Source organism: Aegilops tauschii, chromosome 6 (assembly GCF_002575655.3).
Source record: "Aegilops tauschii subsp. strangulata cultivar AL8/78 chromosome 6, Aet v6.0, whole genome shotgun sequence".
Classification (NCBI taxonomy): Eukaryota; Viridiplantae; Streptophyta; class Magnoliopsida; order Poales; family Poaceae; genus Aegilops; species Aegilops tauschii.
The window spans coordinates 477,039,698-477,063,648 of NC_053040.3; the positions used below are offsets into that span (position 1 = coordinate 477,039,698).

General features: G+C 50.1%; 2 protein-coding genes across 2 annotated transcripts; both read left to right on the plus strand.

The window, feature by feature from the left end:
- The first annotated feature begins 13,855 nt into the window (after positions 1-13,855).
- On the plus strand, positions 13,856-16,828 carry LOC109742876 (wall-associated receptor kinase 1). Its single transcript, XM_020301971.4, has 3 exons — positions 13,856-15,043; positions 15,144-15,311; positions 15,434-16,828. The coding sequence occupies exons 1-3, from the start codon at positions 14,131-14,133 to the stop codon at positions 16,636-16,638; spliced, it is 2,286 nt and encodes a 761-aa protein (XP_020157560.1). The 5' UTR covers positions 13,856-14,130; the 3' UTR covers positions 16,639-16,828.
- Positions 16,829-19,019: 2,191 nt separating this feature from the next.
- Positions 19,020-21,513, plus strand: LOC109742860 (putative wall-associated receptor kinase-like 16). Its single transcript, XM_073500719.1, has 4 exons — positions 19,020-19,740; positions 19,860-19,951; positions 20,000-20,077; positions 20,193-21,513. The coding sequence occupies exons 1-4, from the start codon at positions 19,265-19,267 to the stop codon at positions 21,419-21,421; spliced, it is 1,875 nt and encodes a 624-aa protein (XP_073356820.1). The 5' UTR covers positions 19,020-19,264; the 3' UTR covers positions 21,422-21,513.
- The last annotated feature ends 2,438 nt before the right edge of the window (positions 21,514-23,951 follow it).

Sequence of the window (23,951 nt, forward strand, 5' to 3'; positions counted from 1 at the left end):
GTTTACCAAACAATGCTCCACCCTTTCAGACTTGATGAATTTTGTAATAGAGTAGGTGCAACAGTTTATCTCTGCCGTGCCATCGTGCACGTATTGAATGCTGAAGTCTTTTGAAGTTGTCTCTTTGATGTTTCTCCGGGTCATAGTCAATCCTTTGTTTTTCTTAACCTCAAAAGAGGTGCCTTTAATTATCCTGCATAGAAGGACAAATCACAAGTCTCGAGGCGGCTTACCGCCCTAAGAATCATAAGTTTTAGATAACCCGGAATATGAATCAAAAAAGGACTTGTCTTCAATGATATCCTGAATACAGCCGTAAGAACATACTTAACGGCCTGCAAGCATACTTCCGGTTTAGATAACCCAGATAAGAAGGTTGGTACCACAACTCCGTTTTACCTGTCTTATAACACCCATTGCGTTCAGCAATACTGTAAACCAAAGTTAAGCCGGCAAAGTGAGACCCGGCTGTACACACCTTGACATAATCAGAGAAAACTTGTGATAAAGCGGAAGAACTTAGGGGCTTCCGGTTCGAATACGACCAGAGACTCGGCCCAAAGGGGTTAAGCTAAGATTCGGATACGATCATATAGCCCCCAGTGGGTGTGGCGATGCCAATCAAGAGGGTATCGACAGTTATGTTCTCTTTGGTTCGAATACGACCCATGTTTGAACAGGAAGCCCCCAAGTGATTTTAAGAATTTTTTAACGACGCTGATTCGAATACGATCCACGTCGGTTCCCAAAGGGGTGAAACCATGATTCAAATATGATCAAGGAAAACTCCCCAATGAGCTCGGCACTTTGCCAATCAAATGGGTATCGACAGCTATGTTCTCTTTGGTTCGAATACGACCCATGTTTGAACAGGAAGCCCCCAAGTGACCTTGTTGCTTATGGCTAGATTCGAATACGATCATAAGCCGGATCCTCCTTCAAGTCATCATGTAATCTTGCAATGAAAACAACACGTGCATCATAATATATACATGGCTGAGAGAAATATGTACATCACGAGAGCTGGTGACTCAAGTGTAGTAAGGCCGAAGTTGAGCTATGTTCCACGGCCGACGGGTCTCTTCCTCCGACTTACGTGAATCTTTATGCTCCCGAATGTCAATGAGGTAATATGACCCGTTGTGCAAGTTCTTGCTGACCACAAAGGGTCCTTCCCAAGGCGGGGACAACTTGTGTGCGTCTGTTTGATCCTGGATGAGCCGGAGCACGAGATCACCTTCCTGGAAGACCCGGGATTTAACCCGGCGGCTATGATAACGGCGCAGGTCTTGTTGGTAAATCGCTGAACGGGCTGCTGCCACATCACGCTGCTCGTCCAACAAGTCAAGAGCATCTTGGCGCGCCTGTTCATTGTCTGCCTCAACATAAGCCGCCACTCGAGGTGAGTCATGACGGATGTCACTGGGGAGGACGGCCTCTGCCCCATAAACCATGAAGAAAGGCGTGAAGCCTGTAGATCTGTTAGGAGTAGTGTTGATGCTCCATAACACGGAGGGCAACTCCTCCACCCAACAACCCGGCGTCCGTTGCAAAGGGACCAAAAGCCGGGGCTTGATGCCCTTCAGAATCTCCTGATTAGCTCTCTCAGCTTGACCGTTGGATTGAGGATGAGCTACTGAGGAAACATCAAGTTGGATATGCTCTCATTGACAAAACTCTTCCATGGCGCCTTTGGAGAGATTGGTGCCATTGTCAGTTATAATGCTGTGCGGAAAACCAAAACGGAAAATCACCTTTTTCATAAATTGAACCGCCGTGGCTACATCGCACTTGCTAACTGGCTCAGCTTCCACCCACTTTGTGAATTGGTCAACTGCCACCAAGAGGTGGGTCTTCTTATCCTTGGACCTTTTAAAAGGCCCAACCATATCAAGCCCCCAGACCGCAAAGGGCCAAGTGATTGGGATCATCCTCAGCTCCTGAGCCGGCACATGAGCCCGTCGTGAGAACCTCTGGCAACCATCACATTTACTGACCAAGTCCTCCGCATCAGCATGAGCCGTCAGCCAATAAAAACCATGGCGAAAAGCCTTGGCCACAAGAGACTTTGAGCCGGCGTGATGGCCACAATCCCCTTCATGGATCTCACGCAAGATTTCTTGACCTTCCTCAGGGGAGACACAACGCTGAAACGTCCCTGTGACACTGCGATGATGCAACTCGCCATCAATAACGATCATTGACTTAGCCCGCCGGGTTATTTGCCTGGCCAAAGTTTCATCCTCAGGCAACTCGCCCCGGGTCATGTAAGCCAGATACGGCACTGTCCAGTCTGGTACGATATGGAGAGCCGCCACCAGTCGTGCCTCCGGATTAGGGACAGCCAAATCTTCCTCTGTAGGCAACTTAACAGAAGGGCTATACAGGACGTCCAGGAAAGTGTTAGGCGGCACCGGCTTTCGCTGAGAGCCTAGCCGGCTTAGGGCATCAGCCGCCTCGTTCTTCCTGCGATCAATGTGCTCTACTTGGTAGCCCTGAAAGTGCCCAGCAATGGCATCAACTTCGCCGCGATAAGCCGCCATGAGAGGATCCTTAGAGTCCCACTTGCCTGATACTTGTTGAGCCACCAAGTCTGAGTCACCGAAACACCTTACCCGGCTCAAGCTCATCTCCTTAGCCATCCGAAGACCGTGGAGCAAGGCCTCGTACTCAGCCGCATTGTTAGTGCAAGGAAACATCAACTGTAGCACATAATGGAATTTGTCACCTTTAGGGGAAGCCAATACAACGCCAGCCCCCGAGCCCTCCAACTGCCTGGACCCATCGAAGTGAATAGTCCAATACGTGTTATCCGGCTTTTGCTCGGGCACTTGTGACTCTGTCCAATCATTGATGAAATCCACCAAGGCCTGAGATTTAACAGCAGTGCGTGGCACGTATTTGAGACCATGAGGTCCCAGTTCTATAGCCCACTTAGCAATTCTCCCTGTGGCCTCTCTGTTTTGAATGATATCACCAAGAGGGGCAGAACTGACCACAGTGATGGGATGACCCTGAAAATAATGCTTAAGTTTCCGGCTCGCCATGAACACACCATACACAAGCTTCTGCCAATGCGGGTACCGCTGCTTGGACTCAATGAGCACTTCGCTGACATAATAAACCGGCCGCTGAACCGGATGCTCCTTACCCTCCTCCTTGCGCTCCACCACAATAGCCACACTGACGGCTCGTGCGTTTGCCGCCACGTACAGTAATAAGGGCTCCTTATCAACCGGAGCAGCAAGGACTGGGGGCTCTGCCAGCTGCTTCTTCAAATCCTCAAAAGCGGTATTAGCTGCATCATTCCAGACAAAGTTATCAGTTTTCTTCATCAACTGATATAAGGGCATGGCCTTCTCACCCAAACGGCTTATAAACCGGCTTAAAGCAGCGATACGACCCGCCAAGCGCTGAACGTCATTTATACACGCCGGCTTAGCCAGGGAGGTGATGGCCTTGATCTTCTCCGAGTTAGCCTCAATGCCTCTGTCAGAAACCAAGAAACCCAAGAGTTTTCCTGCAGGAACACCAAAGACACACTTGGCTGGGTTAAGCATCATCTTGTAGACCCGGAGATTATCAAAGGTTTCTCTCAAATCATCTATCAGGGTTTCCTCTTTTATGGACTTAACCACAATATCGTCCACATAAGCATGAACATTACGTCCAATCTGTTTATGAAGACAGTTCTGCACGCAACGCTGATAAGTCGCCTGTGCACACTTGAGTCCAAAGGGCATGGATACATAGCAGAAGGCTCCAAAGGGAGTGATGAACGCCGTCTTCTCCTGGTCCTTAACTGCCATTTTAATCTGATGATATCCAGAATAAGCGTCCAGAAAACTTAAACGCGCACAACCGGCCGTAGCATCAATAATTTGATCAATACGGGGAAGGGCAAAAGGATCAGTCGGACACGCCTTATTTAAGTCCGTGTAGTCCACACACATCCGCCAAGTGCCGTTCTTCTTGAGTACGAGCACCGGGTTAGCTAACCATTCTGGGTGGAAAACTTCAACAATAAACCCGGACGCCAAGAGCCGGGCCACCTCTTCACCAATAGCTTTTCGCCTCTCTTCATTAAACCGCCGAAGGAACTACCTGACCGGCTTAAATTTCGGATCAACATTGAGAGTGTGCTCAGCGAGTTCTCTAGGTACACCTGGCATGTCAGAAGGTTTCCATGCGAAGATGTCCCTATTCTCACGGATGAACTCGATGAGCGCGCTTTCCTATTTTGGATCCAGATTGGCACTGATGCTAAACTGCTGAGATGAGTCACCTGGAACAAAATCAACAAGTTTAGTCTCATCAGCCGACTTAAATTTCATTGCCGGCTCTTGCTCTGTAGTTGGCTTTTTCAGAGAAGTCATATCTGTTGGGTCAACATTGTCTTTGTAAAACTTCAACTCCTCTGTTGCACAAACAGATTCTGCATAAGCCGCATCACCTTCCTCACACTCCAGAGCCACTTTCCGGCTGCCGTGAACCGTAATGGTCCCATTGTGACCCGGCATCTTGAGCTGTAAGTACACATAACACGGCCGTGCCATGAACTTGGCGTAAGCCGGCCGTCCAAATATAGCATGGTACGGACTTCTTATCTTGACCACCTCAAAGGTCAATTTCTCCACCCTGTAGTTGTTCTCATCTCCAAAGGCCACTTCCAACTCAATCTTGCCGACTGGATAAGCCGACTTACAGGTACCACACCGTGGAAGATAGTGTTGGACTGGCTGAGGTTTTTATCAATCAACCCCATACGACGGAAAGTCTCATAGTAGAGGATGTTGATGCTGCTGCCTCCATCCATGAGCACCTTAGTGAACTTATATCCTCCCACCTGAGGAGCTACCACCAGGGCCAAGTGACCCGGATTATCCACCCGTGGAGGGTGATCCTCCCTGCTCCACACTATAGGCTGTTTAGACCACCGTAAGTAGCGTGGAACTGCCGGCTCAACAGCATTCACAGCCCTCTTGTGAAGCTTCTGATCTCGCTTGCACAAACTAGTGGTAAACACATGATACTGTCCACCGCTAAGCTGCTTTGGATTGGTCTGATAACCCCCCTGCTGCTGTTGATGACCCTGGCCAGACTGTTGATTAAAGCCCCCTTGACCGTTCTGAGGGCCAGAATTTGAGCCGCCGCCCGGGCCATGAAAGCCGCCGGCGCCTGAGCCGCCGCCCGGGCCATTGTAATTCTTAAAGGCCTTCATGATTGCACAATCCTTCCATAAATGAGTCGCTGGCTTCTCTCTAGAACCGTGCCTTGGACAAGGCTCATTCAACAGTTGCTCCAGCGTCGGGCCTGACCCGCCGCCTCGGGGAGGGGGCCTCCCCTTACGTCGCTGGTTATTCCCATGTGAGCTGGCGTTGGCCACAAACTCTAGGCGGCCGTCGGCCTTGCGCTTGCCTCCTCCTTGGTTCCCCGGGTTATGCTGAGGACCCTTGCCATTGTCGTTCTTCTTTCCCTTCCCTGTCCTTTCATCATCTGAAGGGGGATCCTTGGTACCATCAGAATCGGCGTATTTGACAAGAGCCGCCATTAGTGTGCCCATATCATTGCAGTCGCGCTTAAGCCGCCCGAGTTTCATCTTTAGGGGCACAAAACGACAATTCTGCTCCAACATTAAGACTGTTGAGCCGGCATCCATCTTATCTGACGAATGTATGATCTCCTTAACCCGGCGAACCCAATGTGTCGTAGACTCACCCTCCTGCTGCTTACAGTTAGTCAAATCCACAATTGACATAGACTGCCTACAGGTATCCTTGAAGTTTTGGATGAACCGGGCTTTCAGCTCAGCCCAAGACCCGATGGAATTCGGTGGTAGCCCTTTCAACCAAGTGCGGGCAGTCCCATCCAACATCATGGTGAAGTATTTGGCCATTGCCGCCTCACTGACCTCCAGTAGTTCCATGGCCATCTCATAGCTCTCGATCCAGGCTGCGGGTTGTAAGTCAGCCGTGTAATTGGGCACCTTCCTAGGGCCTTTGAAGTCCTTGGGTAGACGTTCATTGCGGATAGCTGGCACCAAGCAAGGGACACCCCCAGTCCTGGTAGGGATGCCCACATCGACGGACGTCGTCGGATAAGCCGGGGGAGTCTGGTAAGCCGTCAACTGAGGCACCTGCTCCGCCTCTTGCCGCGCTCTGTCTTGGTATGTTGCGTGAAAGGCTCCATTGTGAGCCGGGCCATGGCCAGGGGGCGGATCATGGCGTCGGACGTTACTTGAGCCGGTCGCTGAGACCATGTGCCGGCTGTAACTCGGGCTCCGGCCTGGACGAGGGGTCGGGTGGATCCTATCCCGGCTGTAGGAGTACGCCTCTTGCTGTGCCAGGGCTGTCTGAAGGAGTTCCCTGACCCGGCGGGTTTCAATAGCCGTCGGAGAGTCGCCATCGACCGGGAGAGCCGCCAGCCGTGCTGCCGCAGCGACCATGTTCTCCAGCGGGTTATTATAATGACCCGGTGGTATTGGCACGTACTGAGGCGGGGCAGGGGGCATCTGGGGAGGCCCCATTACTTGTGGCTGAATAGGGGTCCCCGACCCGGGCACTATGACCACTGGCGGGTTGCTAGACCCTGCACCTGGCGTGTTGAAGAGGTTGCGTGGATCGTAAACTGGAGGGAGTCGAGATTGGGCCTTTTGATGCCTCCTTCTCAGGACCTCATTGGCCGCGTTTTGATCCATCGTGAGCCGGAAGGACCACGCTTGGATCAACTGGGTTTGGGCATCGAGAGCCGCCCGCTCCGCAGTCATCCTGATCCCTTCCGCTGCCAGATCCTCCTTAGCCTTCACTAGATCCAATTTTAACTGTGCCACCTCCGCATCATGCTGAGCTTGATCCGCCGGGTCAACCGTGGCGGTCAACAGGGCCGTCATCTTGTCCGTGAGATCCATTAGCACCTGAGCCGGCGAGGGCACCGGGTTTCCCTCTCCAGTAGCAGGGTTCTGAACAGGCTGTGCACCGGCCATAAAGACCCCAACCTGACTTGGCGGCTCAAACGGGTCCGGAATACTGTCACCATTGGAATAACCCATGAGCCGGCCATCTTGAAGTTGATACAACGAGTTTGACTCATCGGTGGACGACTCGTCGTCAGAGCCGGCGGCCGTCTCATCACCAGATCCAGATCGATCAGAGAGTCCTCCATGGATACACCCCACAAAAGCATGCCTTAAGGTAGGCCGGGCCCGGGCAGGTCGTGCACGCTGAGCCGTCTCGACGAGATCGGTACAGAGACCCGGCTCAGGGCCCGGCTCACCAATCTTACCAATGAAAACATGAATTCCGCCGAAGGGGACCCGGTACCCGTACTCAATTGAGCCGGCGTCGGGGCCCCAGTTTGCATCGTCGATGTAGAGCTTGCCGCGACGACTCTTGGTCATCCGGCCCACAGCGTATCCCTTGAGCCCTTCGAAGCTGCCCTTCAAGAACTCAAATCCACCGTGCGCTGGCCCCACGGTGGGCGCCAACTGTCGTGGAATTGTCACGGCAGATGTCCTCGAGCTAGGACTTAGTCGTGGAGCCATCGCAACTAGGAAGCTTGAAGGGGTTAAGTGGGACAAGGAACACGAGGGTTTATACTGGTTCGGCCCCTTACGGTGAAGGTAAAAGCCTACGTCCAGTTTGAGGTGGTATTGATTAGGGTTTCGATGACCAGGGAGCTTAACTGCTATGCCTGGCTCTCGATGAGATCTTTCTTGTCCCTAAACCGCTGCCGGGTCGTCCCTTTATATAGGGAGGCTGACGCCCAGCAGCTCTCAGAGTCCCGGCCGGCTCATAAAAGTGTCCGGCTCGGACTCTCAACTATTCTTGCCTTACACTACAAGTTCTACCATGATAATGATTGTAACTACGGGCCTTAAGCCACATCCGGGTCTTACGCCCATCTCTGGCCCACCGTCTTCAAGCTTGACGCCGGGCTTCTAGTAATGACCATTAGAGTAACCCGGCCCCTCCTGGCGGGTGACTCTAAGGTCTATATCCTCAACACTTAGCTTGCACACAAACTTGACACTTAGATCCCTTGACAGTGGTGAAACTAGGGATTAAGTTCAACTTCGCTAGTCGCGACATGCAACCAAAATTAACATGACAGAGACGTGAATGCCACACATTGGATTCACTATTGTTGCAAATATGATTAACAACTTTATTGCAAACGTCTGATAAGGATGGACGAAACAGGCCTCCTAACTCATAGCCTTTACCAACAAAGGTTCCATACATGGATATTACAAATTTATTTGACTCAAAGACAAGCTTGTAGCCATCTCTACACAGAAGAGATCCGCTAACATGATTTTTATTAACGGAGGGGACATAATGCACGTTCTTCAGCCGCTCGATCTTCCCCGAAGTAAACTTCAGATCGACCATGCCAAAACCACGAACAGAGGCACTTGAACTGTTGCCCATCAGCACGGTTGAAGTCCCTGCGGTCTGATAAGACGAAAACATGGAAATATCACCGCATACATGCACATTAGCACCCGTGTCAATCAACCAATCAGGAGAATGATGTTGGGGAACGTGGCAGAAATTCAAAATTTTCCTACGTGTCACCAAGATCAATCTAGGAGATGCTAGCAATGAGAGGGGAGGAGTGCATCTACATACCCTTATAGATCGCGAGCGGAAGCGTTCAAGAGAACGGGGTTGATGGAGTCGTACTCGTCGTGATCCAAATCACCGATGATCCTAGCGCCGAACGGACGGCACCTCCGCGTTCAACACACGTACGGAGCGGGGACGTCTCCTCCTTCTTGATCCAACAAGGGGGGAGGAGAAGTTGATGGAGATCCAGCAGCACGACGGCGTGGTGGTGGAAGTAGCGGGATCCCGGCAGGGCTTCGCCAAGCGCAAGCGGGGAGGAAGAGGTGTCACGGGAGGGAGGGAGGCGCCAGGGCTTGGGGTGCTGCTCCCATGCGCCTCCCCACTATATATAGTTTCTTGCCCTCCAAGTCCATTGGGGCGTTGGCAAAGGTGGGGGAAAGAAATCCCATCCTTTCCCTTCCCCACCGATTGTTATCCCCCCTTTTTAGGGATCTTGATCTTATCCCTTCGGGATATGATCTTATTCCTTCTAAGGTGGGATCTTGGTGCGCCTTGACCAGGGGTGTGGGGCATTGCCCCCACTACCCACGTTCATGTGGGTCCCCCCATGCAGGTGGGCCCCACTTCGGAACCTTCTAGAACCTTCCCGGTACAATACCGAAAAATCCTGAACATTTTCCGGTGGCCAAAATAGGACTTCCCATATATAAATCTTTACCTCCGGACCATTCCGGAACTCCTCGTGACGTCCGGGATCTCATCCGGGACTCTGAACGACTTTCGGATTTCCGCATACTAATATCTCTACAACCCTAGCGTCACCGAACCTTAAGTGTGTAGACCCTACGGGTTCGGGAGACATGCAGACAAGACCGAGACGACTCTCTGGTCAATAACCAACAGCGGGATCTGGATACCCATGTTGGCTCCCACATGTTCCACGATGATCTCATCGGATGAACCACGATGTCAAGGATTCAATCAATCCCGTATACAATTCCCTTTGTCAATCGGTACGTTACTTGCCCGAGATTCGATCGTCGGTATCCCAATACCTTGTTCAATCTCGTTACCGGCAAGTCACTTTACTCGTACCGTAATGCATGATCCCGTGACCAAACACTTGGTCACATTGAGCTCATTATGATGATGCATTACCGAGTGGGCCCAGAGATACCTCTCCGTCATACGGAGTGACAAATCCCAGTCTCGATTCGTGCCAACCCAACAGACACTTTCGGAGATACCTGTAGTGCACCTTTATAGCCACCTAGTTACGTTGTGACGTTTGGTACACCCAAAGCATTCCTACGGTATCCGGGAGTTGCACAATCTCATGGTCTAAGGAAATGATACTTGACATTAGAAAAGCTCTAGCAAACGAACTACACGATCTTGTGCTATGCTTAGGATTGGGTCTTGTCCATCACATCATTCTCCTAATGATGTGATCCCGTTATCAATGACATCCAATGTCCATGGTCAGGAAACCATAACCATCTATTGATCAACGAGCTAGTCAACTAGAGGCTTACTAGGGACATGTTGTGGTCTATGTATTCACACATGTATTACGGTTTCCAGTTGATACAATTATAGCATGAACAACAGACAATTATCATGAACAAGGAAATACAATAATAACCATTTTATTATTGCCTCTAGGGCATATTTCCAACAAATGTCATACTGAAAGAATAGTGGGAAATATACCATACCCATCATCCTTCATGTCAGTGTCTCCAATGATAACATTAGCGGTCTTGCCGCCTTTCCCAGGGTGACGCTGGTCATAGCGATTAGGGCAACTAGGAGCCCAATGATCAGGATCTCCACACACATGACAAGCACCTTTCTTCTTGTCATTCTTCTTCTTGAAGTTCGTGTGCTGCACAACCTTGTTCTTCCCATCAAACTTTGCTTTACCATCAAACTTTCCCTTGTTCTTGAACTTGTGGGGCTGGAAGTTCTTCTTCTGTACCAGATTGGCACTAGATCCTCCCTCAATACCTCGAGCACGTGTATCCTTTGCTCTCGCCTTTTCTTCCACATCAAGAGTGCCAATGAGATCCGGGACGGAAAACTCCTGTCTCTTATGCTTCAGTAAGGTAGCAAAGTTCCTCCACGAAGGAGGAAGCTTAGTGATGATACCTCCGGCAACAAACTTGTCCGGTAGCATACAACTGAAGTGCTCAAGCTCTCTAGCAAATGACTGTATCTCATGAGCTTGCTCAACCACGGAGCGCTCTTCAGTCATCCTGTAATCATAGAATTGCTCCATGATGTACAGCTCAGTGCCAGCATCCGAGACCCCAAACTTGGCCTCGAGTGCATCCCACATATCTTTTCCATTATCAATTGACGCATAAGCATCAACTATGTTCTCACCAAGAACACTCAAGAGAGCAGCCTTAAACAGAGTATCCATTTTCTGAAAAGCTTGTGCCTGTTGAGCATCAAGCTCTCCTTCAGGTTTGCGGAGAGTGGCGTCATAGCAACTCATGGTTTGAAACCATAAGACTGCTCTCACGCGTCACCTCTTATAGTGGATACCCTCAAACATAGGAGGTCTCATGGAAGCAGCAAAACCACTCGGGGTAAATTGCCTATAATAAGGTTTTTGGATTGTTGGAAATATGAGCAATTTACCATATGATTTTATTAACGAAAATACTAGATAAAGCATGACTAAAGTAGTAGAGATAAAGCAAGTCATGCGATCTGACAAAGAGAAGGTAGATAACATCTGCAAATATAAACTAGAACCGAACATCTCTAGAGTAGACAGTAGACCAAGTAGCAAATATGAAGTAGAACCTATCATGTGTAGGGCAATGACTAGAACAAGGAACTGTGGCAGAACCTCTAACAGGAAAAACAAGAACACGTACGGGACAGCAGCTGCAACAGTAGCAGTGGACTTGGGGTCGGTGTCCTCGGTAGCCATGTCGTCGAGGAGGTTGTCGACGTCGGGGAAGTAGTCATCGGAGTCCGGGGCGTCCGTGACGAAGAAGTCAGTAGTCGCGCAGAGCGCTCCCCAAAAACATTATCACCCTTCTCCCGTACAGGACTCAAAGAGGTGCGGTTTCGGAGGCCTACTATCCCGACCTGCGGTGCACGCCGCAAGCCGGGATGAGGAAGATCGTAGCAGCAGCGCAGTGTTCAGGAACCAGTGGCGAGAAGAATGAGTTCTGGTGAGAAGGAGGTGAGAGGGCAGCGATGGGAGGCGAAACGAAGAGACGGAGATGAAGCGAACAGCCAGCAGCCGAAGGGCTACACCGTTCGCATTCGAACTTCACCTTCGCAAAAATCTTTTCAGCTTCAATTTAGACATCGACTCGGCTCATTCCCGCAACCCGCGTCGCGGCGAGGCGTGGCGAGGCAGGCGGCGGAGGAGGAGCGCGCGTGGATGTCCCTCTTGTTCTCATGCTCATACAAGTGGGGAAAGAACCTCCCTTATAAAGAGGTCCAACTCCCTCTAAACTAGCAATGTGGGACTAAACTTTAGTTCCACCTCTTGCCTTGCACAAATGGGCTGCGTGGGCCTCTAGGATTTATTAGGAATTTCTGAAACTGCTAGTGGGCTAGGCCCAAAATAGACAAAATTCCAGCAATTTGTGGTACTTGATGATTTAACTTTTGAGCTCTGCCTGACCTTCGATCCACCCATCATCTTGTTGGAGACTAAAAATGCACTTCTTTCTATGCCGTTCATTGGCGACCAATTGGAAGGATCGTGTACTACCATCTTCCTTCAAGATGAAACTAGCTTTGGACCTTTGGTAATATTTCATTTCCTCTTCTCGCAAAAGACGTGCAATCTTCTTATTGGATTGACTTTTTAAAATTCAATCTCTTGTTGAGACAAGATGCGATTTTATCGAGGTCATCTATAAATGAGGAGAGTTGTTGCTTTTCTTTTTTGTATATACCATTGCTGTGTTTCCCCCATCCAGATAGGTATTGTCTCATGGTCCTTATTTTAAAGTTTCATCTCTGAATAGGTGTTCGACCAACATTGGGCTTGCCCCATACATTCTTGATTTTGTCTGCAAGGCCTTCTCGTTACAGCCACCCAATTCAGACTTGGAAGGGCGGCAAGCTGACGGACTCGTAGAGTTAGAATCAAGCAAAATGGGCGCGTGATCCGATAGTGCCTCGATACGCTCAAGGGTCCTGCACGTTACCAAGGGAAATTTTAGCTCCCAAACGATATCCATGAAAACCCTATCGAGTTTCTCATAAGTTGGTGTTGTACAATTATTTGCCCAAGTGAAATGCGCCCCGACATACTTGCTTCCCCAATATTCATGTTGTTAGCGATAGCATTGAATTGGAAAGGCCCTTGAGTGTCAAAACGGCATTATTCTTTTTCCTTTCTAGTAGTTTATCGTTTTGAGGATTAGCGTTGGAGATGCACTAAGGGCTCTACCTTCTTGTGACAAGCATAGATGTCTGCACGTACCTACCTGCACTAGTAATTCGCTTTGTAAATAGTTGCATAAGTAGTATATTCAGGGTGCAAATCTCTACTACTTAAAAAGATCGTAAGGTTCTCATTTCACCTTTCTTTTCGTCACCCCTTTGTCCAACCTTCCACGTATATGATAATCAATCACATTAATTTACTTACCTTCTGAACTAATTCCATTTTAATTTACTTACCAATCTTCTAATCAAAATATAAGGTAATTCATAGTCAGAATTTGATGAACATTTATTTACACAATCACATTATTAATGACAAGTAAATCACAAGATAACGTACTAGAATATTTATATCCCGTTGCAACGCACGTGCATGGTTCTAGTCAACTGAAACAGACATGACTCCAACATGTTAGAAAAATCTACGCAACATGAAAAAGCGCAAATTGACTGACCTGTCACCGCCAAAATTTGACGTTAACCCAGTCCCGATCGGGGTGTCTGGCAACGAACCCAACTGCTCAAGCTGTTTCCTCAAAGAAGAAAAAAGAACTGCTCAAGCTGTGTGAGCCAGATCCGGTGACCCTGGATGCATTCCTCGTTGTTCCAACATCTTTTAAAGCTCTGTGTCACGAACTCGAGCTCCGCCGTAAGGTGTTCATGGTGCTCCGGAGGAAAGAGACCTAGGGAAGCAGTGTGCAGAAGGCTGATATGCTCGCGAGGGAAAGTAGGAGGAAGAGGTCAGAATGGCAGGTGGTTAGGGACACATCAGGGGAGCAGTTGAGACGAAGCAGAGAGTGAGACAACTTGGGTCACTTGACAACTTGGGGTGGAATATTTTGGTCCACTTGACAACTTGGGGCAATCAACAATGCGGGCACGCCATGGAAGACCAGCCAAGTCAAGCCTGCGTGGTCTCCTCTCCCAGTTCGGTACATGCATCTATCTCCTTCCTCCCTTCTTGGCATGATCCTAGTCGAGACTGGTCACTCTGGTCGTCGCCTTACATCCATCGTCGGTTCATCAATCATCGTTCACTGAACTAGCCAATGCGTATATTTCTGTATGAGTATATAGTAGTGGTAGTATATCGGAGCAGAGCAACCAAAGATAGAGAGAAAGGAGCATCTCGAGAATGGCGACGACCGCACTGCTGCTGCTGATCGTGCTGCACTTGCTGGTGGCAACGGCGGCGGCTCAGCGGAAGCTGCCCGTGGCGCGGCCGGGGTGCCGCGACAGGTGCGGCAACATCACCGTCCCCTACCCCTTCGGCATCGGCGCGGGCTGCTACCGCGATGCCCGCGCCTACAGCCCCTTCGAGCTCAAGTGCGACGACGGCCACTCCCCTCCGCGCCTCGTGAACGCCAACCAAAAGAACCAACTCGCAGACCTCTCCCTCGAGGACGGCGAGGCCCGCGCCTACCTCAACGCCACACGCCGGTGCTACAACTCCACAGGGGGAATCGTCGGGCGGAACACCAACAAGGCGTACATGACCCTCTTAGGCACCCCCTACCTCTTCTCGTCCACCAAGAACCGCCTCGTCGCGCTCGGCTGCCCCAACCTCGGCTACTTCGTGCACGGCGACGGCTACTACGTCAGCGGCTGCATGTCCGTGTGCCGGCCGTCGCAGGCCGCCATGCCGGGCCCGTGCACCGGCATCGGGTGCTGCCAGAGCGAGATACCCTCCGGCATCGGTTTCTTCGAGCCTACCATTCGCGACTTTCCGCGGGGGCAAGAGGGCTTCTCCTTCTACGCCAACAGCACGCCGTGCCGCTACGTGTTCCTCGTCGACAAGGAGTGGTTCAGCTACACCGACAGCGTCTTCCTCAACCGCACCGACGACTTCGACGTGCCCGTCGTGCTCGACTGGGCCATCCGGAACGTCGGCAACTGCAGCGCCGCTAGGCAAAACACGACGGACTTCGCCTGCCGAGGCGCTCATAGCAAGTGCTTCAGTGTCACCAATGGCCTCGGGTACCGGTGCAACTGCTCCCAGGGCTACGACGGCAACCCCTACCTCGAGGTCCTCGACGGTGGATGCACAGGTACAGACTCTGATTCCCAAATGAATTATGAAGTGTTGTGCTGTGTTGCTACATTTGCGATTTGCCTGATGAAATGTTGAAATTGCTTTGCAAACTGAAGACATCAACGAGTGCCAACTGAAAGGCGATTACCCGTGCTACGGGGTCTGCAATAACACGCAGGGAGGCTACACTTGCCAGTGCCATCCCGGGACAAGTGGAGATGCCACCAGGAAGGATGGCTGCCGGCCAAAGGACAAGTTCACCTTAGCTCTGAAGGTCGTTACAGGTAACACATTCCACTTGTCTTCTTGGTTCCTCCCGCGATTTCTTTTCGTCCATCCTATTTACAGATATTGTTCTTACCGGGAATCTAGACTAATGATAAAGTATGCAATGTGGCATCTCCAGGAGTCAGCGTGGGGGTGTTCTTGTCGGTGTTCATGTGCTTCTGGCTCTATCTGGGGCTGCAGAAGCGGAAGCTCATCAAGGCAAAGCAGAGCTTCTTCGAGCACAACGGAGGCGTCATCCTGCAGCAGCAGATGCGTTCCTACAGCGGCACTGCCGGAGGTGGCGGTGGCGGGTTCAAGATATTCTCTGAAGAAGAGCTCGAGAAGGCGACCAACAACTTCTCTGCCGATCAGATCCTCGGGCGGGGCGGGCACGGCATCGTGTACAAGGGCGTCCTCGAGGACAAGGCGGTGGTGGCCATCAAGAAGTCCAAAGTGATGGAGGCGACCGAGACCAAGGAGTTCGCGAGAGAGATGCTCATCCTCTCCCAGATCAACCACCGGAACGTCGTCAAGCTGCACGGCTGCTGCCTCGAGGTGGAGGTGCCAATGCTGGTCTATGAGTACGTCTCCAACGGCACCCTCTACCACTACATCCATGGCGGTGAGGGCCTCGACAATAACAAGGCACTCGATACCCGCCTTCGGATAGCGGCGGAGTCTGCGGAGGCGCTGTCGTATATGCACTCGTCAGCCTCGCCCCCGATCCTCCACGGTGATGTCAAGACGGCAAACATCCTGCTTGACGACAACCTCACTGCCAAAGTCACGGATTTCGGGGCGTCGAAGCTGGCACCAAACGACGAGGTTGAGATTGCGACATTGGTGCAGGGAACTTGCGGGTACCTGGACCCGGAGTACCTCATGACATGCCAGCTGACGGACAAGAGCGACGTGTACAGCTTTGGCGTTGTTTTGCTGGAGCTCCTTACAGGGAAGAAGCCGATCCGCTTCGACGGGCCAGAGGAGGGAAGGAGCCTCGTGTCCGGATTCATGATAGCAGCGAAGGTTGGTGGGCACTACGAGCTCCTTGACAACCAGGTGAGAAATGAGATGCGGCCTGAGGCATTGGAAGAAATCACACACCTCATGATGCGATGCGTGAGCATGAGCGGCGAGGAGCGACCGTCGATGAAGGAAGTTGCTGAGAGGTTGGAGGCGTTGAGAAGGTACCAGAGGCACCCATGGGGCCAGGCTGGTGCTGGTGATCCGGAGGAGGGGCAAAGTTTGCTTGGTAGAGAGCAACAACGTGATGTGAATTATAAGTTCAAACCGCAGGATGTGCTTGATCTCGAAGAGGCTAGCACATACACTTTTAGCTTGTAGATTTTTTGTGCAAGGCCTTTTAGTTTGTAGATTGTTCTAATGTTTGGTGGGACTCCTTTTTCAGGTTTGACACAAATGTGTAAAGTATTTTTTATGTACCTCCCGAAAAAATTGGATCTCGCTCCTGTGTCACTCGTGGGCGACACCGGATACACTTCAAACACGTTTCAATCCATTAATTTTACTCAATAAATATTTCAGTGTGTGAAACAGCTTATTTGTGAAGTTGCCATCTTCAGTGCATGCAACTGATATTTTGTGAAATATACTGAACTTGAAAATGATATTTGTGCAGTTGCTTATTTCAGTATGTGTTTCATGAGTTTGCTTATTCCACTCATTTCCATTTCAGTTATATTTCATAAATCTCAGTTTCTTGAAAAGAGTGAAATTAGCTTTTGAAAATAATTGAAACATGCTTTAAATTGAAATGAGTGATAAATTTATTTTGAAAAATGACATAAATTAAGTTTTACAAATGAGTAGTTCTATTTATTTGCTCGGACGAGCTGTTCATGGCAATTGCAGCGAAAGACGATGAGAAAAAAAGAATGAGGAAACGAGTGAATGCTGGCTGTTGGGGACAGAGACAAGAGGCGGTCGGGGCCCACCAGCATGTGCGCCGTGGGTGCATTAGGCTACTCATAGTGGGGAGTATCATATGCTAGTAACATGCATATGACACTAGTGTATGATACTACCTTCATAGTGCATAGTATAATAAATTAGTATCATAGATGATCATATTTATTGCCATGCATGACACAAAGTAGCATAGCATTTAACATGATACGATATCTACCTATGTTACTCTAACCCTCTCTTTTCTTTAATTATGTGCCACATAAGCATGTCTACTAGTCTTAAGTGCATGTTACCACTTATGTTACCCCACTATGGCCAGCCTTAGAGCCAGTGGATGCGTATCAGACGTTGCACACGCGACCGGCACGACGCGCGGCCGGTCAGCCGGTTTAGCATTAATGGGCCCACTTGACAAGTTGGGCCAATCTAGAAAGTCCTCTACTCTTGTCTCCTCTCCTTGCTCCCTTTCCTAGACACATCCACCGTTAGTGCACCACTCACTGAACTCGCCCCGTGTGCACATCGGAGCAGAGCAAGAGCAACCAGCCAGAGAAGAGCATTTCAAGAATGACGAGCATTGTACTGCTTTTCCTGATCGTGCTGCATTTGCTGGTGGCGGCGGGGTCGGCTCAGCGTGTGGCGCTACCGGGGTGTCGCGACAGGTGCGGCAACATCACCGTCCCCTACCCCTTCGGCATCGGCGCGGGCTGCTACCGCGTTGAAGCCGGCGCCAAGAGCTTGCGCTTCGAGCTCGAGTGCGACGACGGCCGCTCCCCTCCCCGCCTTGTGGACGCCAAGCAAAAGAACCAACTCGCGGGCCTCTCCCTCGCGGCCGGCGAGGCCCGCGCCGAGTGAATTGCAAAAAACATCGACATTGAAGGCTAGGGTTGCAGAAACCACAATTCTACAGTTTTGTGCCAAAAACCACTAATTCCGAGCCTAATTTTTTGCAAAAAAAACACTAGTCAATGGCTTAGGTCGTTTTGAGCATGATTATGACAGGTGGTTCCCGCTGTACAGGGTGACATGGCAAACAAAAAATCTAATTACATCCTGATATAATTTTCTTTCGCAAGAAGACCCCTGAAAAAAAGCAATCGGGTCCTCCGTGCTCTTCATGCGGCCACTCCCTCCCCGTGCGCGGCCGGCGCATCTGCTGCTAGCTCCGGCGGCGAGGCACAGGGCAGGTCCGGCATGGTCGAGGACGGGCAGGACGGCTCGATTGCCTGGCTGGCGGGGGCGAGGCAGTGGTCGGGTTCAAGGATCAGGGTTCGCTGGGCGGACCATCAAGGGCGGCGGTGGCTCGATTCCCGGCCGGATCCCGCCGGAACCGGTGCGGGTCGACACGACGAGGCTGGGGAGTGGCTGGTTTGGGCGCGAAGGTCCCTGGGTTGGTGGCGCCGGCTCCTTGTCCAGTCAACAACGGGGGCGGCGACGAGCACGACTGGAGTACGCCTGTGGAGGCAGGGTGCACGGCGACAGCGGTGTGTGGCTCTGAGACGACGGACGGCGCCGGTTCCGGCTGCCAAGCTGGCCTTGGCCCGCACGCCGGCGAGCTCGAGCGCGCCGGCTCCTTGATCCAGTCAACGACGGGGCAGCACGGCAACGACGGCGATTGGAGTGCGCCGGTGGAGCCAGGGTGTACGTCGACGGCGGTGCGTGGCTCTGCGGCGACGGACGGCGCCGGTTCCGGCTGCCACGGCAGCCTCGGCCCGCACACCGGCGAGCTCGAGCGCGCCGACTGCGGAGGCCGTTGCTGCTCTCTGTCGCGAACTCGCGATTCCCTACTCTTTCTTTTTTCTTTTATGAATAGATGATTTTATCTTTCTTATGCCCTTTTACAGTTTAGTCTATGATGTTCTATCTATTTGTGATCTGTTATGTCCTGCCACGTCACCCTGTCCACCGGGACCCACTTGTCATAATCATGCTCAAAACGACCTAAGCCATCCACTAGTGTTTTTTGCAAAAAATTAGCCTCGGAATTAGTGATTTTTGGCATAAAACTGTAGAATTGTGGTTTCTGCAACCCTAACCTTCAATGTCGATGGTTTCTGCAATTCACTCGGCCCGCGCCTATCTCAACGCGACGAGGGAGTGCTACAACTCCACAGGGGGGTTCGCCGGGGGGAACACCAACAAGGCGTACATGACGCTCTCAGACACCCCCTACCTCTTCTCGTCCACCAAGAACCACTTCGTCGCGCTCGGCTGCCCCAACCTCGGCTACTACGTCAACGGTTGCATGTCCGTGTGCCGCCCGTCGGACCACGCCATGCCAGGCCTGTGCACCGCCGTCGGGTGCTGCCAGAGCGAGATGCCCTCCGGCATCAATTTCTTCGAGCCTACAATTCGTGACTTTCCGCCGGGAGGGGAGGACCTCTCCTTCTACGCCAACAGCGCGCCGTGCCACTACGTGTTCCTCGCGACAAGGAGTGGTTCAGCTACACCTACCACGTCTTCCTCGACCGCACCGACGACTTCGATGTGCCGGTCGTCGACGTTCCGGATGCATAGGTACACATTCTGAATTTCTGATTCATTACATGTCACACGACATCGGCAAAAAATTACTATTCCCTTCAATCCATATTAATTGTCGGAGTGAGTACTGAATTGTTGTGTTGAATTAGTAGATTTGTAACTTGTCTGATCAAATGTGTTGAAACTGCATTGCAAACTGAAGATATCGGCGAGTGCCAGCTAAAAGACAAATACCCTTGCTACGGTGTGTGCAGAAACACACTAGGGAGTTACACATGCCAATGCCCTTCAGGTACTAGTGGAGATTTCAACGTCAAGAATGGCTGCCGGCCAGATGACAAGTTCACATTAGCTCCGAAAGTCGTTACAGGTAACTTCTTGAAAACAACTTCAAAGGTACCTACATACCTTGCCATTTATATTACATGATATACAGAACAAAGAAACTTATGGGGTTTATGGTTATTCATCTGTACATAACGTAGGTGTTATCGTTGGACTGGGTGCTGCTTTTGGAATGCTACTTGTTGGTTTGAGTGGGATATTCGTTTTCTATAGATGGAAAAGAGGTATTAGAAAACAACAATGCAAGATGTACTTTCAAAAAAACCAGGGCCTTCTGTTGGAACAACTCATATTATCAGATGAAAATGCAAGTAATAGGACAATGATTTTCTCCTTGGAAGAGTTGGAGAAGGCAACAAACAATTTCGACGACACTCGAATTGTAGGACGTGGAGGGCATGGCATGGTATACAAAGGCATCTTATCTGACCAACGCGTGGTAGCTATAAAAAAGTCGAAACTTGTTGAGGAAGCTGAGATCAATGAGTTTATTAATGAGGTTGCAATCCTCTCTCAGATAAATCATCGAAATATCGTGAAGCTCTTTGGATGTTGTCTTGAAACAGAAGTGCCCCTGTTGGTGTCTGATTTTATCCCTAATGGTTCTTTATTTGACGTCCTGCATGGTGAGTCAGTCAGTGGGCACTCTTTATCCTGGGACGACTGTTTGAGGATTGCTCTAGAATCTGCTGGAGCTCTATGTTATTTACATACATCTGCTTCCATATCAGTTTTTCATTGTGATGTCAAGTCCTCTACTAATATATTGTTGGATGCATATTACACCGTTAAAGTTTCAGATTTTGGTGCATCGAGAACAGCTCCAATTCACCAAACTCATGTGACTACAAATGTACAAGGAACATATGGATACTTGGATCCAGAATATTATCAAACTGGGCAACTAAACGAGAAAAGTGATGTGTATAGTTTTGGTGTGTTACTCCTAGAGTTGCTTACAAGAAAAGAGCCGGTTTTCCGAAGCAATGCAGGTGGAGAGTGTTATCAAAACTTGTCCATCTACTTCATTTCAGAGATCAAAGTGAGGGCCGTAGGAGAGGTGGTGGCTACTCAAGTTCTTGAAGAAGCAACCGAGGATGAGATTAATACCATTGCCTCTCTTGCGGAGATGTGTTTGTGTCTCCGCGGAGAAGAAAGGCCTACCATGAAGCAAGTGGAGAGTACATTACAATATTTGAGAACAAAAAGGTTGAGCTCATGTCAAATTGGTGAAGGAAGCGACGAAGAAATCCAACCATTAGTCACTAGCTGTCAACCACCAACTGTCCCTAGTTCTCAACCTTTGGCCATTCAAATGGCCGGCAAAGGTCATTCCCAATCCTCTACTACTTTCTTCAGTCTGGAGTGACAGTTCATGTCATATGCTGATCTGGTTCCCAAATATTTCTGGAATTCCGAGTTATAACTTTGTATTTTCTTTTTATTGTCGTAAGAAAGACATGTTTTTCAGTAGTGGACATGCTGAACAGTACTGCAGTGAAGAGTTTAAGAGTTATTCTATGTTTTTTTCTTTAGAATTGCGGTGAAGAGTTTAAGAGTTATTCTATGTGTTTTTTCTAGAATTTATATTTTTCAGACAAGAGCTCTTTCAAGAATCTGCTACTCAGAATAAATTCAACTCTCACAAGTTGGGCCGCTTTCTTCAAATTTTACTTGTCTTGATAGTGAATCTTGGATAATCTTCTTGTGCACATGTTCTACCATGTCAAGGTATGTGGCAAATTTGACAATTTTGACCTGGAAACGAAATAAATTCACAGAATGAACTGGGTGCGAAACTATTTCACACCCCTGACCCTTTTGTGTAGCGCCCGCCACGCCGGCGCCACACCCTACGGTGCAGCGCCTAGCTCCGGGGCGTTGCACCTCTGTCCACCATGGCAGCCCATGGGCCCGCACCCATTAGTGCAACGCCTCCGAGCTAGACGCCGCACATGTAATGTGCAGCGCCTAGCCGCTAGGCGCTACACGTGTAATGTGCAGCGCCTAGCCGCTAGGCGCTGCATTGGGACTTATCCAGCCACTTGGCTGGCCCCCCTCCCCCACCCCCCCCCCACCACACACTCTTCACTCTCTCCCCGAGCTTTGCCCCCTCTCCCACTCTCCCCCCTCTCAAATCTTCTTCCAAATCTTGCAAATTTGAAGAATTTGTCCGTGGATTTCGAAGTCAAACCCTCCCTCAAGGTAATAATCTCCGATCCCCTTGTTTTGATCGAAGTAAAGTTCTCCCATTGCTCATTTGTTGGTAGTTTGGGGAAACCCTAGTTTCGTTTGGATCTAGAGATTTGCATGGAGATGTGAGATGTTTTTTTGCCAATTTCTATGATTAGGCTTTGTTAGTATGCTAGGGTTATTCTTATGGGTGTTCTTATTGTTGGGAACGTAGTAATTTCAAAAAAAAAATCCTACGCACACGCAAGATCATGGTGATGCATAGCAACGAGAGGGGAGAGTGTTGTCCACGTACCCTCGTAGACCGACAGCGGAAGCGTTATCACAACGCGGTTGATGTAGTCGTATCTCTTCACGATCCGACCGATCAAGTACCGAACGCACGGCACCTCCGAGTTCTACACACGTTCAGCTCGATGACGTCCCTCGAACTCCGATCCAGCCGAGTGTTGAGGGAGAGTTTCGTCAGCACGACGGCGTGGTGACGATGATGATTGTTCTACCGACGCAGGGGCCTAAGCTCCGCAATGATATTATCGAGGTGTAATTTGATGGAGGGGGGCACCGCACACGGCTAAAAGATCTCAAGGATCAATTGTTGTGTCTCTGGGGTGCCCCCCTGCCCCCGTATATAAAGGAGCAAGGGAGGAGGAGGCCGGCCCTAGGAGGGGGCGCACCAAGTGTGGAGTCCTACTAGGACTCCCTAGTCCTAGTAGGATTCCACCTCCCATATGAAATAGGAAAAGAGGAAGGGAAAAAGAGAAGGAAGGAAGGGGGCGCCCCCCTTCCCTAGTCCAATTCGGACCAGACCAAGGGGAGGGGTGCGGCCACCCTTGAGGCCCTTTTTCTTCTTTCCCGTATGGCCCAATAAGGCCCAATACGTATTCCCGTAACTCTCCGGTACTCCGAAAAATACCCGAATCACTCGGAACCTTTCCGAAGTCCGAATATAGTCGTCCAATATATCGATCTTTACGTCTCGACCATTTCGAGACTCCTCGTCATGTCCCCGATCTCATCTGGGACTCCGAACTCCTTCGGTACATCAACATACATAAACTCATAATAAAACTGTCATCGTAACTTTAAGCGTGCGGACCCTACGGGTTCGAGAACTATGTAGACATGACCGAGACACGTCTCCGGTCAATAACCAATAGCGGGACCTGGATGCCCATATTGGCTCCCACATATTCTACGAAGATCTTTATCGGTCAGACCGCATAACAACATACGTTGTTCCCTTTGTCATCAGTATGTTACTTGCCCGAGATTCGATCGTCGGTATCTCGATACCTAGTTCAATCTCGTTACCGGCAAGTCTCTTTACTCGTTCCGTAACACATCATCCTGCAACTATAGTCACAATGCTTGCAAGGCTTATAGTGATGTGCATTACCGAGTGGGCCCAGAGATACCTCTCCGACAATCGGAGTGACAAATCCTAATCTCGAAATACGCCAACCTAACAAGTACCTTTGGAGACACCTGTAGAGCACCTTTATAATCACCCATTTACGTTGTGACGTTTGGTAGCACACAAAGTGTTCCTCCGGTAAACGGGAGTTGCATAATCTCATAGTCAGAGGAACATGTATAAGTCATGAAAAAAGCAATAGCAACATACTAAACGATCGGGTGCTAAGCTAACGGAATGGGTCAAGTCAATCACGTCATTCTCCTAATGAGGTGATCTCGTTAATCAA

Bases quoted from the DNA above. Each gene is read 5' to 3' on its own strand.
- LOC109742860 (XM_073500719.1), top strand. From the start codon at position 19,265: ATGTCGATGGTTTCTGCAATTCACTCGGCCCGCGCCTATCTCAACGCG. The intron at 19,952-19,999 runs GTGTGTGCAGAA...AATGCCCTTCAG, and splicing joins AGACAAATACCCTTGCTACG to GTACTAGTGGAGATTTCAAC. The intron at 20,078-20,192 runs GTAACTTCTTGA...TACATAACGTAG, and splicing joins AGCTCCGAAAGTCGTTACAG to GTGTTATCGTTGGACTGGGT.
- LOC109742876 (XM_020301971.4), top strand. From the start codon at position 14,131: ATGGCGACGACCGCACTGCTGCTGCTGATCGTGCTGCACTTGCTGGTG. The intron at 15,044-15,143 runs GTACAGACTCTG...TGCAAACTGAAG, and splicing joins CCTCGACGGTGGATGCACAG to ACATCAACGAGTGCCAACTG. The intron at 15,312-15,433 runs GTAACACATTCC...TGGCATCTCCAG, and splicing joins AGCTCTGAAGGTCGTTACAG to GAGTCAGCGTGGGGGTGTTC.